Below are 16,398 nucleotides of genomic sequence, written 5' to 3' on the forward strand. Positions count from 1 at the left end.
TTAGTTTAGCAATTTTCAATTGTGGCTTAAGTGTCCAAATATTTTTTTAGGGCCCCCTGTATGTGAGAGAGGATAAATGTATCTTGCTACTCACTTAACAAAAAAATAGTTTAAGTTAGTAGCATCACTAGTTTTAGTTAGTTGGTCTCCAACACAGCTTATCAACGTCACTGCTAAAGAAGTTGTAGAATGAAATGAAAATGTTATAGGATGATCTGACTTTCTCTCTGTCCTTCAGCTCCTGCGAATGCTCAGATTGTGCATTCTGGGCAGGCGTGTGTGGTGAAGGAGGACAACATCAGTGAACGGATCTACACCATCCGAGAGGGGGACACGTTAGTTCTGCAGTGCCTGGTCAAAGGACACCCACGGCCTCAGGTGAACACAAACACACATTCACACCATACACTGCACTCACAGGTACACAAACAGAAACACATGCATATTGGTCCAAATTGACCTTTTTGCCGCAACTTCCCATGGCATGTGAATTTACTGGACAAATATATTGTTATCAGCCAAGACACTTTTGTCATTTTTGTCACTTTTCTCATTTTGTCCAGTGGGCTAATTTAGTTCTTTAGTTTTTTTATTAGGGCTTTTATTTAGTAGTATAATGGCTGTGAATTACCGTTTCTGTCCATAAAAGTGCCTCTATCCATGATAAAAGTGATCCACACTGCTCCGGGGGGTTAATAAAGGCCTTCTGAAGCGAAGCGAATGCATTTGTGTAAGAAAAATATTCATATTTAACATGTTACAAAGTAAAATTCTAGCTTCCAGCCAAACGGCCATACGCAATCTACTTGAGCCTAAAACGCAACTTACTGTATGATGTCGGAACATATGACTTCAATTACTTCGCACCTTATCAAAACATAAACGCCATTCACTGCCATTATAAAGCTTTTTTTATATATAAAAAACATTTTTTAATATAACTCTGATTGTATTCGTCTGAAAGAAGAATGTCATATACACCTAGGATGACTTCAGGGTGAGTAAATCATGGGCTAATTTTCATTTTTGGGTGAACTATCCCTTTATAGACACAGCATGATTTTGTTTGTCATATTTTTGGTAGATTAATGTGAGGAACATTTACCATATTTGTCGACACACAGACTGCGATTTAAATTGCATTCTTTACAATATACTGTAATACTTATATTAAGTTCATTTTCTAGCTCTATATATAATCAATACACTTTTTGTGCGTATGCATGTCAATCACCTGATAAAACATGACTGCAGACACTGAAATAGAGCGGATCTGTCAGTGGACAGTGGATCTTTTATTGGCGTGTGAGTGTGTTATATAAGGTAAGGGTGAGCGGATAACAGTAGGAGGTGTGAAGAGCGTGGCTCCCACAGGCACTCTGTCCTCTGCCATCAGATCACTTATTAAAGACCCTCATACACACACACATCCTTCCAACGACCTGTCTACATATATTAGTGGTCCTGGTTGCATCAGGAGAAAACCCGATCTGATCTGAATTCCATCAGTTTTCCCTTCCGAAGTCCTGAGACCGAACGCACGGAAGAAAGAAGTTGCTATTCCATAACGTGATCCACGATTTCCATTAGAAATGTCAGGACATTGTGATGACAACAGGCTGAATATAGGAGATTAATATACAGTGTGAATATAGTCACAGTGTCTGAATATAAACTAATGAGGATATTACTGCATATAGTGTCGGATGTTATTGCCTGTGGTGCCGGGCCTTCACGGGTCACTAGACAATGTGTGTGTGTGTGTTTCTGTATCTAGATATTTGTGCCTGCATTTTGTTTGTCTTTACGGCTCATGCATGGAATGTATTTTGGTGTATTTTGCTCTTCTTCTTCTGAAGTGTAGTAGTTTATATTCAGGTCAAAAATGTGTTTGCAATCTGAATATATAGTGATAGATTGTCAGTTTGGTATGTTTGTGTAACACGTACAGTATGGTCTCATTTCAATATCGGACCAGATGCTTTCCTTAAAGGAGAACTCCGGGCAATTTTTAAGTTAATCTTGATCGTTAGACCTTTGTGAGTACTGACTATAGAAAAAAAAACGAACCGGATTGGTGCTTGCTACTCGGAGCTGCGACCGCGAATCCCCAGAGCTCCCACCCAGCTAAAACGGCAGCTATGGGGGCATGGACATAAAGAGCGTTTTTGAGCTTAGCAACTTAGCCATTGTTTCAACTCACCTAAATAGTCTTTTAGACGGCAAGCTGTAGTCTCGTGCTGCAGTCCCGTGCTGTAGCCGGAAAAGGTAAACAATGTCCAGGTGGGAGGAGCGTTGATCATGTGCGACGAGTTAAGATCAGAGTTTTCAACATTGATATAATCAGAAATGTTTCCTGAACAGCAAATCAGCATATTACAGGAATAAATTACATTTGAAAATATATTCAAATTGGAAGCAGTTATTTTATAATGTGATAATATTTCACAATATTACAGCTTTTACTATATTTCTGATCAAATGAATGCAGCCTTGTTGCCGTTTAATATTTTTGTGGAAACTGTAAACATTTTCCATGATTATTTGATGAATAGAATGTTCAAAAATGCAGATCTTTTGTAGCATTATAAATGTCTTTGCTATCACTTTTGATAAATTTAATATATCATTGCTGAACAAAATTATTAATGTCTTTCGAAAAAATCATACTGAACCTACATTTTTGAACAGTAGTGTTTATTTACATTAAATGTACATTTAATAATTTATCAGATGCTTTTGTCCAAAGTGAACCAACAAAAAAGCAATACCAACAATAGTATGTTAGTGCTGTAACAAGCCCCAGTTAGTCTAGAACAGTATACATAGCAAGATTTTTTTTCATTAAATATACCGGTATATACACTGCCCAAGAAAACTAAATAATTTTTGCTGTTTGAATTTAAATAGACAAATGCTTAAGGGTCGTTGATGGGATTATTATGTTTCTAGTATGTTATAGGTTTGGCAACAGTTCTTTTAAGCCTTCTTTTAAGTGTGTAGCTTTTTTAATTGACCAAAAATTGATGCACCTCTTGATGAAAATAACATCACAACATTTATTTCCATCAAGAGGTGCATCAATTTTTGGTCAAGATCTTGTATTGACAATGCAAGAGTTCATCACTCTATAAAGTCTATTCCAGCACATCCCAAAGACTTGCAATGAATTTAGGTCTGGACTTTGTCATCCTGCAATATAGCCATGATGTGTCACATGGCTGTTTAAGAAATGAAAAGCTACACACTCTATCAATTAGGGTAAGAAGAACTGTTGCCAAACATATAACATGCTAGAAACATAATAATCACTGCCATAATGATCCAGTCATAGACTCTTAAGCATTTGCAAATTGAAATCCAAACAGCAACTTCTTTTGGGCTGGGCAGTGTATAAAACATGGATAGAATAGAAAGTGTTAATAGGTGACGTAAAAGATGCAGCTTTATCGGTTTGAAATGGCTCAAGACTCAGCGGCTCGGGTTGAGTTATGCAGGTCATTCCACCCACAGGAACAGTCCAGGTAAAGGTCAGTGAAAGTGATTTTGTGTCTCTTTGGGATGTCACCACAAGTTGCTTGCAGTCGTTCCCTTGCAGAACACAAGCTTCTGGAGTAATGAGTTCAGGTATAGGGGGTGCAAAGCCAGTGGTTTGTATATACTGTAGTGTACATTTTACTGTACATACTGTGATTTTTTTTTGTTGTTGTTGCTTTACAACTGTATAATTGGAGGGACAGTTTTCTTCATTCGAAACACTGGAGATGAGCCTACCCAAATCAACCCTTTTGACTCCAGCACATTCACTGCGGTGTGTTCAGTGTAGATGGTGACTGTGGTGGTGGTGGGGACACTGGGTTCTGGTGTGTGTCTGCTGCATCCCAAAGGGAGTGTTGAGTTCCTCTCTGCATTGACATTCTGCAGCGTGTCTAAAAACATGATACTGCTTTACCCCCTCCTCCCCCTGACTTTTTCTACCACATCATGTTTTTTTCCTCTGTGTGATTAACAGACAGTCAGTAAAGGTCAGCCGTCTTCAAAATGATAGTGTGCTTTGCTGTCAGGAACCAGTCGCATATCCATTGCTCTATGAACCCATTTGTTGTTTTTAATCCACTTTTGGGCTGAAAATATGTCAGAAATCTTTCTATTGAATCTATATTGTAAAGGTGGACAATGAACTGTAGGCTTATATAGTATGTGGGCTCTTCTTCAGTTAGCTGCACTTTTGGGTATATTTATACTTAGTTATTTCATGCATTTTGTTAGTGCATACACAATACAATCTTTCTCTTTTCACTTGACTATATACTGTACCATTCAACCCACTAGCCGTTCGGCATCTGTGACATTTATGTTATACAAAGACGCATAAAATTGATCAAAAGTGCTGGTAAAGACATTATGATGTTACAACGTATTTCTATTTCGAATAAATGGTTTGAATCTAGTTGTTCTTGAGCAGCAAATCAGCATTAGAATGATTTCTGAATGATCATGTGACACTGAAGACTGGAGTAATGATGCTGAAAATTCAGCTTTACATCACACAAATAAATTCACTTTCAAAATATATTAGAATAGAAAAAAGTTGTTTTAAATAGAAATAATACTTGTTTTTAACCAAAAACTGTAAATGCAGCCTTGGTGAGTTATAAGAGGCTTCTTTTATAAACATTAAAAAAACTTTTGAAAATTTCTTTACAGAAATGATAATGCATGACGTGACCAAGTGTAAATACCCATTTGAGTATATTAATCTATAATGATTTATTATATTGTGTGTGATGGATATTTCTCATTTTTGGAAAAATATGGGAGCCTTGCTAATGCAACAGGTTACAGTAGCTTTTTGTTATAATGATAGCAGCATATAGGAAGAAATAAAAATGAATAATGAAAAACAGAAAAATAATAGTTGACATAGAACAATCTGAGAGGTAAAAGACTTTGAAAGTCTTTATTTGCTCTTCATTTAATCACATTGCTGTTTTGAAGAAACAACGGCGATAAAAGAGAGATCTCCTTTGTGATTTTTCTCTCATAAACATCCTAAATCAGTCTAAATCAGGCCTAATTTACCTGTATTCACCTTAGTGTTCAAGACAGATGGCTTAGTACGCTTGCAACAGAAGAGAAAGTTAGTAAGTCCGATGGGCAGCGAAAGCGAGCAGCAGTGATTGTGTTTAAGGTCATTGGGAAGGTCTAGTGCGCGGTGTTTGAGATATAGCAGCTACACACAACTCACAGTTCACATCCTATAGCATTTCTGTCACATGGACATCAGCGGCTAAATGCACAGCCTTTAGTAACACAATAGCAGCCTAAATGGCCTTTCTGTAAGATATCCCACTCTGCACATTATTTATTCATACTGCTGCTCACTGCAACCTTGGAGAGAGAGAGAGAGAGAGAGAGAGAGAGAGAGAGAGAGAGAGAGAGAGAGAGAGAGAGAGAGAGAGAGAGAACAAAGAAAAACAAAAAAGAGAGAGAATGTTGGAGAAGTTTGAGGTGAGGGGAGTAGAAAGAGGGGTCGTATGGGTTTGGTTTCTGTCCTTGAGAGGGCAGTGGAGAAGAATCAATACAGTTCTGAAAACAGAAAGATCAGATGTTAAAAAAATCACTCCACACACACTGATCAAGACACACAAGGTCATACGACAACAGAGAGACGGAGAGAAGAAAACATGGACTAACAGATGAAGCACTACGAATCAGGGCCGAAGCAACTAATAGAACTCTCCACACTTTTAAAAATTCTTCTTCTCTGCCACTTGTTTTGGAAAGTAAAGTTACATTTCAAACATCTATTAGATTTATCATTGAAATCATGGAAGTTGGGGCGGGACATTTCAATGGACTTGCTTCTTTTATATTAATTAGCCAGTAAATTCATAGACGATAGTGGTCTTGACAGAAATAGCGATATCTATAGAAATCTTGAAAAAATTAAATACAAAATAAATAAAAAATGCTAGTCAAATAGAAATTACAAAGAAATTATGCTATTTTGTAGTGTTATGTACAGTGATCAAAGCTATGCTGATTAGCATTGCATTATAAATATACATTATAAGCTACTCATGAAAATACCCGAGATGGCTTGAAGAAAACAGATAAACCATATTCTGTCGCAATGGTGTGTTAATTCTCTTCATGTTTAGTCAGTCAAAACGTCTCTATCTGCGTTTTATTTAGCTTAGTTTATTTATTTCGAGTCTCAGTTGTGGAATTTTTGCGTAAGGGCGTCCTCCGACGTCGAGTATGAATAAAACATAAATTACATATGAGAGTGTAGAGCTCCATAATGCTCACATCATCCTATTTTGGGTGATAATAGGAAAAAAATACTGCTCTCTAAACATATTTGAAGTAAACATGATAATCCATATGTTTTAATCTGAATGACCACACTTTTGGACTTAAAGCCTAGAGGGATTGCAAAATATATTTAAACACAGAAAGGCGTAAGCAGTTAACAGGTTAATGTAACATTTCCCTTTTCAGGACTAGCAAAATAATGCCAATTTATCCAAATCTGTTAGATAACGGAGGCGGAGGTGGGTGAACAGGTTAGTGGTTTTGCCCCCTTTTGCGCTCACTGTTGATCAGCAAGTTCTGGAGACTGGGGGGATTAACAAGTCATTTTTGTGGAATCCAAAAAACGTCCACACTGGTGAGCTCTAACTTTCTTGGAGTGCGAGTAGTGTCACATCTGCCATATCCTTCGAGTCGATGACATGTTTTTACGTGGCAGTAGGAGCTGTGTGCTGTGACTGCTTGGCTGCGTCCGAAATCAGATACTCAATTGAGTAGGTACTTATTTTGAATAAGTTATAACTTCATAACCCCTAAAAAAGGACATTCGAAATAGTGTGAATGTGTGTAGTACTGTATTTATGTAATTTGGACGCACTACATCTGCCATGATGTCATTATCATGTGACCTTCCAGCATCAGTTGCGTCGCTTCACTGCCATTCACAAATCCTCTCCCGTGGCCTCATGGGATAGTAAAGTGTCCATCATATGCAAACTTCAGAATCTCACCTGAAGTAGTAGGTCATCCAGTTGCTTTTTGCTTACTTTCTTATGAGTACTGTGAATTCAAACATCTTTTGTCACATACTGTTTTTCGCCTACTAAGTAGTAGGAAAGTATGCGATTTCGGGTGCAGCCATAGTGTTTTATAACAGGTGGCAACCAGCGTTAAGGTGCAATCTTGCCAGATACTGGTGCTGGATCATTTTCATGCTATATTATTGTATGTGTATTATTCTTTTGAAATATTACAGTTATCGCCAAAACTGGTATATCACGACACCCCTAATTAACACGATAACGATATTTAATTGTTTAAATATCACGGTTATCATCACTACCAGTATATTGTGACACCCTTACCATGTAGGAGAAGATATTCTAAAAAATGACACATATGAAACACCCCAAAAAAGTCCAAACAGCAGCTTGCTGGTTAATTCGACACTGGACAGAAGCCGTAATTCTATTATGCTATGCGCCTACTTACCTGATTTACACAAAATCAATCAGGACTACCTGGCGAACGTTACACTACATAATTAATATTCATGAGCTAAGCTGATAAGGTTTATAATGTGTCTTCTTATATTTCAGATCATATCAACACCCCTGTTTGGAGATGGTATAGAGGAAGATGAGGATGAAGAGTGTGACGATGAGATACATATAGAGCAGAAGGAATATTAAAGCAGTGTGCTTGTGTAAAGCCCCCAGTGTGTTCTAATAAGCATGGTTCTCATTGGCACCTCAGTGTGCACGGCATCTAAATGCAATTACACCAGACGGCTTCACACAGAAATGCTTTTTAACAGCCTCTGATTGGCCACAAGAGAGAATCAATTAAAGGAGGGTTAGACACGAACGTTTTAACTTGTACCAGATGTCTCGCTGTACCTTTGGTGATAGCGGGAGGGAGTGACTCGGTCATCAGAAATGTTTGATATTTTAAAAAATGTATGTTACTGGTGGAGTAAACACTGAGCTCACATTATGAAAAACATGCACTTTTGAATTGATGTACTTTGATGTACTGTATAGACATTCACAGTTCAGGCCAGTTATAGAAACTACGCAGAAAAAAACGTAATTTGGAAGCAGTTGTGTTGTGATATCACAGGTTAGTGAATCAGAAGTCGTTTACATATATAATTTTTAAAGGAACTGTAGCATAATAAGCCTGTTTAATCCTTTACTTAAGAGAGAAGGTGGAAAATGCACAATGAATATTAATTTACAATGTACTTGCTTCAAGAAATCTTGATTAACAACATAAGTGCTTTAGTTATGTTCAGATTGTTCAGTAAGAATGTAACGCTATAAAATGAATGTGGATCATATCTCAGATCATTTGGTATTGGGAGCAATTAATTAGAAATAGTTGAGTTCATAATAAGATCTCGGTAACACTTTATTTTGATGGTCCAATTTGAACATCCAGTTGACTATGAGTAACTTTGCAACTACATGTTAACTAACTCTCATTAGAGTATTGGAAAACTTTCTGCTTAATATTTGCAAACTCTTTATTGTGATGGTTCTCAAACAGACATTCTACTGACTGTAAGTATCTTTGCAACTACATGTCAACTTATTCTAACCCTAACCTTACCAGTCTACTAATACTCTACTAATGAGAGAACAATTGAAAGAGAAACAATTGAGATAAAAAGAGATCTCATTTGTTATTTTGTCCGGCAGAAACCCAAACCATGAGATATGTCACTTCCTCAAATCTTTCTCCATCGATCACGTCTCCATTTCATCTCTCGATGGAACGGTTCACGTTACAATCTGTCAGCGCTCCACCGCATGCCTCGGTCAGCACTGACATCTTGACCGTCATCATAATCATGTTCCAATAGTCAGTCGTGATGCCATGGTTGTGTTTTCAATTCCCATGGAGCACACATGATGGTAAATGAAAGCCTGTTTGTGTAAAAGCCAAATGAATCAATGCTAGGAATGCATTAATCATCATGATCATCGCGATTCAGTTTCCTGTTCCAGACATTGCTCTCTCAAACTGATCGATCTCAGATTGCTCTTGATTGCCATCCGAGAGGAACTGGATCTGTCCCCTGATCATGTGCCGTGTTTAACTCAGTGCTCAGTAAGTCAGTGATTATAGAACATCACAGATGGATCAGACTTGTCGCCGATGAACTGCGTCAGTGAAATCCTGTAAGTCAGGCCAAGCCAGACTTTTGACTGTGGCCTTAAAAACTAGCCCTCACTGCATTTTTTGTGGCCAAGAACCACCCACTTAGACACGAAAAGATCGACTGAACTTCAAAAGATAAATCTGCGTGTGTTCAGATGAAAGTAATTATGAGTGCTTCGTGACACAGAAAGTTATAAAAAGTTAAGCTATTGGGAAAAAAAACATTTTAGGTGAGAAGATGAATTTTTTTAACTTGGCAATTTAGTGTGCATGACGGAGAATTAATGAAATTAAATTGCTGTGCTAAATTACTGAAAATGTATTAAAATGAATGATAAAATATATCCAGTATTACCAAAAGGGCAGGAAAGGGTGCATGTAGTTTTATGTACTAGTATAGCATTTGTTGTGTTTTTTTAGTTTTCATTTCAATCTTAGCTTAATCTATCTATCTATCTATCTATCTATCTATCTATCTATCTATCTATCTATCTATCTATCTATCTATCTATCTATCTATCTATCTATCTATCTATCTATCTATCTATCTATCTATCTATCGTTCTATCGTTCTATCGTTCTATCTATCTATCTATCTATCTATCTATCTATCTATCTATCTATCTATCGTTCTATCGTTCTATCGTTCTATCGTTCTATCTATCGTTCTGTCTATCGTTCTGTCTATCTATCATTCTATCGCTCGATCTATCATTATTTTGTTCTGTCTATCTATCAATCAATCATTCTATCTATCTAGCTTTCAAGCGTTCTATCTAAGAACGATACATAAATAATTACTATCCATCCATCCATCCATCCATCCATCCATCCATCCATCCATCCATCCATCCATCCATCCATCCATCCATCCATCCATCCATCCATCCATCCATCCATCCATCCATCCATCCATCCATCCATCCATCCATCCATCCATCCTGGGGCCTTTAAATGTGTTGCACCACGTTTGATGCCTTTAGTTCTCACGTGTAGTTTCAGAAGGCTAGAAATATAGTTGCATTGACTACTTTTATGATGCCCTTTCCATTTCCAAGCAATTCCATTCTGTCTCTGTCTCACTTAAAAAAGAGAATAATATGGGGTTCAAATAACATTGAGGAGAGTAAATGATTCATTTTGGGATGAACTGCTTTTCTATTGAGAAAATGTCCATGTAAATGTGACTGTTGTCTTCTTGTAGGCTTGTTTGTAGGGCAGAAGTGTGATCTTGTATTGTGAGACTGAAGGTGTGCAGCATCAGGTCATGTGCAGCAGATGTACTGTATTCCTGCCCTCATTGTGTCCGTGAGTGGAAAAAGCCACCTCACATTTTACACCCTCATTTATTACGCTCTGCGTGGGAAGTTTAATAGAGCTGTTGTTTGTGTAACATATGGAGAGATTTAAATACTCCGCAGAGCTGCGTGTTATTCGATTAGGATTGATTTCAGTGAACAGAGGAGCAGTTCAGAATGGGAAATAAGCTGGCAAAACCTGACACCGCTTATGTCTTCTTTCTTTCTTGCTGTTCCTCACGCTCCTGTGTTTTCTGTTTCTCTTCAGATTGACAGATTTAGTTTGAGTTACAGTTATTACTGATTGTACTGAGTCGGACAGGATTCCAAACTCAATGCTTATTACTACTGGGAACCTCTGTTATCTGGATCATATGTCTATCAATAAACATATTAAAATAAACTAGACTTATATATACATATATTTATTACTCAAAAAATACACGACAATTCAAAAGATTTAGGTCAGTAAGATTTTTTTTTTCTTAAAAGAAGTCTTGTGCTCACCAACGCTGTATTGATTTGACCAAAAATACAGTAAAAACTATAATATATAGTAGTTATAGTTTTCTATTTTAATATAATACAAAATGCAATTTATTCCTGTGATGACTAAGCAAAATTTTCAGCATCATTACTCCATTGTTCAAAAGAACAGCATTTATTTAAAACAGAAATGTTTGGTAACATTAGAAATGACATTACTGTCACTTTTGATCATATACATATACATATACTGTTCTGATTGTTTAAACTGAAAAATTCGTATTTAGCTGAAACATTTTCAGGATGATGCATGAGTCCGCTCCGTTTCACACTGGGATCCTGCTCACCGTGTCTGTGTTTATTTGGCGATAATGACCCGTAATTATCCTGAGTATTGCATGGCTACTTACCAAAAGCGTTCACCTTTTAGGCTAATTGTACTTTTTACCTTATTTATTTTACTGATTTTGCAACACTTCAGCAGTACAAATGGATAGTTTGCGTCATGCCAATAAAGCACAAAATTGAATTGAGTGAGCTAGAGCGAGCGAGAGAGAAGGGGGTGGGGGTGGGGTTGGGTGGGGGGGGGGGGGGGGGGTGAAAGGGTTACAAGATTTTAGAGTAATAGACAGTGTAAAGCTGAGCTGCAAACATTGAGCTTTTGTGTGTAATGATCACTCTTCACCGATTTAACATGCTCACACACAAAAAGCTCGGCAATGAGCATTAAATGTGCTTACAGTAGCAATAACCCAGTGCTAGTTATGAAGAGACCACTGCCACACAGATTTAAGCAGGCATGCAAGGCATTAAGCAATTAACGTCTCTTTGCGGATGCTTGACTTGAATTGGTGTCACTCGTAAAGAACTTAATTTATAGAGGCAGTTATAGGATAGGCGGGAAGAGAAAACCTGAAGCAGAGAGAGAGAGAGAGAGAGAGAGAGAGAGAGAGAGAGAGAGAGAGAGAGAGAGAGAGAGAGAGAGAGAGCGAGAGATGGGAGTGGAATGATAAAAGCTCTCTTCGGACGCGAGTAGCTTTCCCTGAGGACTTCAGGTGCGCAAGCGTACTTAATAATTTCAGTCCTGCATGAAACTATTTTTCCTCTCACAACCTAGGTAAAAATTACAGAACAAATGACCTTCTGTTTGTTTTTGGCATACAATGAGGAATCTAATCCTAATTGCTGTACTTTTTTTCTCCTCATTTATTTTTGACCTTTGCGTAATGCCCTAAACTAATGCTAAGTTTTTCTCGTTTCGCTGCCTCTTGCAGCTTCATTGTGGATCTTTTTGTCAACGTTTTGAGTAAAATAACAGTCTGTGTGCTGCTTAACATCTACTATAATGAAATATATGTAATTTAAATGTTGATTGCAAATATTTTATTCATGCAAAATACATGGCTTATTTTGAATGGCCATCAGTTTAGCCAGATCATGTGGTTATGACCTAATCTGACCATGCTAACTAGCCATCATCACTATCATCACTATATGCCATTATAGTATTTTTTATGTAGAGTTTTGTTAAAATTTTAGTAATTGTGTTATTTGTTTTTGTCATTTTTTTGTTTTAGTTTTTTTATGTCTTGAGTTTTTATATATTTTATTGTTTTATTTTGTTTTACTACTTCAAGTTAAACTTAATAAAATTGAGAAATGTTAAATTGGCGACTAGCTGAAATAAAATAAGTTTATAGTAAAGAAAATGTTTATTTTTTATATTTTTATATATATATATATAGTTTTAATTAATAATCCTGCCCTTGGCCTGAACAAACAGAAGCAAAATCATTACTAGCAAAATGGAAAGTTCCGATCCAGAACCCGTATCAGAATTGTGTACAGCATCAACTGAGCCTGATTTTTCAGCAGAGGAAAGACGCTGATGAAGCGTTGAAGACGCTGTACAGCTAACAGAGACTCATGGGAGTTCTTTCCCAAGAGCAGACAGAAACGAGTGTGTGAAGAAAGAGATGCGCAGTCTGCTGGGATCTGTGGAGCAGTAAAACACTGTGATGTGTGGCAGCTGTTGATGTTGAGAAGGGCAGTGTTGTGTCTTTCACTGGTTCATCTGTTTCATGACCGATTTCTTCGTCCCATGTTGCGTTTAGCGGCAGCATTCTCTTGCCATCAGCCCTGTTCTCTTCATTTCACTGAGACTTTGAAAGACTTTTTGTGGCACTGTGACTTTGCATTGCTGTAAGTAAGCCGTCTGAAGCCGCTGTAATGATAGCCTATCCAGCGCCATCTGTCTTACATCTGCCAGCGACGGCCCTTTGAGAGCCACAATGAATCAACACAATGATGCTAGAGTTTTGGGCTTCTGAGAACACAAACAGTATGTTTTTTTTGTTGTTGTTGACATTTCACAATCAGTGGTGTATCCTGATACAGGCGTCAACACAGACCAGACGTTAAGCTCACTACTGCCCTTTACTTGAATAAATTGTTACCTACGATAGCAACTTTTCTCATTATAGAAGATTAAAAAAATACGGTATATAAATGCATATGCAAAAATGGATGTATATCGTGTTACTTATATGAAAGTATTTTTCTATTTTTAATAATCTTTTTACCTTTGTTAGTTCATTACTTCACATAGACCCTACAGAGGACAAGCATATTGGTGAATGGATGGATAGTATGTATAAAAAAAAAATATATATATATATATATATTTTTTTTTTTAAAGAAAACTTTCTTATGCTTATTAAGCCTGCATTTATTTGTTCAATAATACAGACATATATATATGTATATATATATATATATATATATATATATATATATATATATATATATATATATATATATATATATATTATTGCAATTTAAAATAATAGTTTTCTATTTAAATATAATTTATTTCTGTGACGCAATGCTGAATTTTCAGAATCATTACTCCAGGCTTCAGTGTCACGTGATCCTTCAGAAATTATTCTAATATGAAGATTTAGTATCAATGTTGGAAACAGCTGTGCTGATTAATATTTTTTTATAACCTATGCTACTTATTCAGAATTCTTTGATGAATAAAAGTTTTAACCCTCTGGGGTTCTTCGGACCAAATGGTCCCGAAGAATTTAAATAAAAAAATGTGTAAAATCATAGCTTCATCGGAATGGTCCGAAATTTGGTGACTTTGTTGGTACTTGGTATATGAACACCCCAAAAAATTGGGGACAGGATTTGAATAGTCTAAGTGGTTGTAAAAAAAATGGTCACACTCAGGGCCTTCGGGACCAAATGGTCCCGCCATAGGAAATGAATGGGAAATTGGCAAAAACGTGAAAATACAGAGTTTTTTTGTGTGTACAATCTACAAATCAGCCACGATCCAGAAAAAAAGCACACAACAGTGAAGGGGTGAATCTATAAAACATCAAGAGTGCAAAACAGACACATCCACACACACACACACACACACACACACACACACACACACACACACACACACACACACACACACACACACACACACACACACACACACACACACACACACACACACACACACACACACACAAACACACTTTTATACATAAACAAACGAATAAATTCAGATTACATAAGGGTTTTGCATTTTTAAAATGCTCAGTTTGTCCACCAGATGGCATCCATCTAATTTCAAAAATTGCTTTTATGAGGTCTAGGCTTGACTCTAAAATGAAATACAGCTTTAAAAAAATAATATATATATATTTTTTAATTTTTTAATTTTCTATTATATTCAATGGGGGGAAAATGGGTCATATTTATTGCATAAATATTAATTATAAATCTTAAATTATCTCAAAACACCAAAAAAGAAAAGAAAAAATATTATAAAAAACAAGTAAAAAAAAAAAAATATGATTTTCTTTTAATAAATATGAATCAAACCCTTCCGGACCATTTGGTCCCGAAGACCCTGAGTGTGACCCTGAAATGAAGGACCCCTTAAAAGAACAGCATTTATTTAAAAAAATAAATAATAATTATATATATAACAACATAACAATATAACTTTTAGAACAATATACCGTTCAAAAGTTTGGGGTCAGTTATCATTTAAAAAAAAAAAAATTAATACTTTATTTCAACAAGGATGTGTTAAATTGATAAAAACTGATAGAAAAGATTTATATTGTTAGAAAATATTTCTATTTTGAATAAATGCTGTTCTTTTAAACATTTTTTTCATCAAATGAATCCTGAAAAAAGGATCACAGGTTCCAAAAAAATACTAAGCAGCACAATAACTGAGCATAAAATCAACATATTAGAATGATTTCTGAAGGATCATGTGTTTACGTATACCTACATATGTATGCGCATGTTAAAAAACACAATTACAAAATTTGAAAACATAGTAACACTTTACAGTAAGTTTTTGGTGACAAATTAGAATCATTTATAAATGAATATTCATTTTATGGTAACAGATTGAACTTTATTGTGGAGTGTTGACATATCTTCAAATATTTTAATATAGTAATTTAATATAATGATACTTTCAAAATACTATATGAAATAGTTTAACAGTTTTGAGGTTTTACCATGCGATTTGTATGGTGCAATTCCTCACTTTGTGGGTTTGTTTGGAGTTCTAGGTTGAGGAGGATGCAGCAAAGAGCTGTACTACAGTCCACACATGAAAGTGGCACAACTTTTCAGTGAATTTCCCTCATCAAACTGCTTTCGACCAGCTTTTCTGTTCTTTGCCACCAAGAGGATAGGTTACACCCAGGAGCTCTCTCTCTCTCTTTCTCTGTGTTAATTTCTCACCCGCTACACCTGATAAATGAACAGCAGCTGTGTCCCAAATCCACAGGCAAATAAACCTGAATAAACACAAAGCTTGTCATTTACACAGGTCTGTGTAATCCCATAATCCTTTGCACGTACATCCTAACCTTCCCTCCGCCCCCAGCGCTGCCAACTACAATGGCCTGCTCGCCCATGTGGCACCCTGTTCAGAGGTGACCCCGCTTTAATAGAAGCAGCTTACTGATGTCCAGAGGTGGAGAGGTGGAGGAGATTATACCGGCTTTAGTTTGTGATTTTCACTTGACCTTACACACTCGATGCAAAGTATTTGTGAAGGCATCAAAAGAATGATTGAGAGGGATGAGAGTGTGATTACGTCAGAGTCTGACCGCTGTACTTACTAGTGTCAAACTTATTGAGTCCTACTGTATTTCTTGCTCGTCAACGTGAACGGCCTTTCTAGACAAAGGTTTTTCCTGAACATTAACTTATTACTTAGTAAGACAAAATAAATTAGGCTTTTCCTAAATTAATTGGCTAAATATTATACTTGTATATTTCTTAATCATTTTATTGAGACAAATCTTTTCATTGATTTTAATATATACAAATAAAGTAGTCTGACACCTCATTGACAATCTGCAGCTTTTTTCCA

The 16,398-nt window shown here is 36.4% G+C and overlaps 1 protein-coding gene across 4 annotated transcripts in view; it reads left to right on the forward strand.

Moving 5' to 3' along the window:
- Positions 1 to 16,398, forward strand: part of mdga1 (MAM domain containing glycosylphosphatidylinositol anchor 1) — a 239,514-nt gene that overhangs the window by 65,856 nt on the left and 157,260 nt on the right. For all 4 annotated transcript variants that reach the window (XM_077196889.1, XM_077196891.1, XM_077196893.1 and 1 more), the window contains one exon: positions 239 to 378. In XM_077196889.1, coding sequence (XP_077053004.1) covers positions 239 to 378 — 140 coding nt within the window. The remainder of the gene's footprint in view (positions 1 to 238; positions 379 to 16,398) is intronic.

This window comes from Siphateles boraxobius, unplaced genomic scaffold, assembly GCF_051911475.1.
Source record: "Siphateles boraxobius isolate OS27281-9 unplaced genomic scaffold, OSU_SipBor_1 37, whole genome shotgun sequence".
Lineage (NCBI taxonomy): Eukaryota > Metazoa > Chordata > Actinopteri > Cypriniformes > Leuciscidae > Siphateles > Siphateles boraxobius.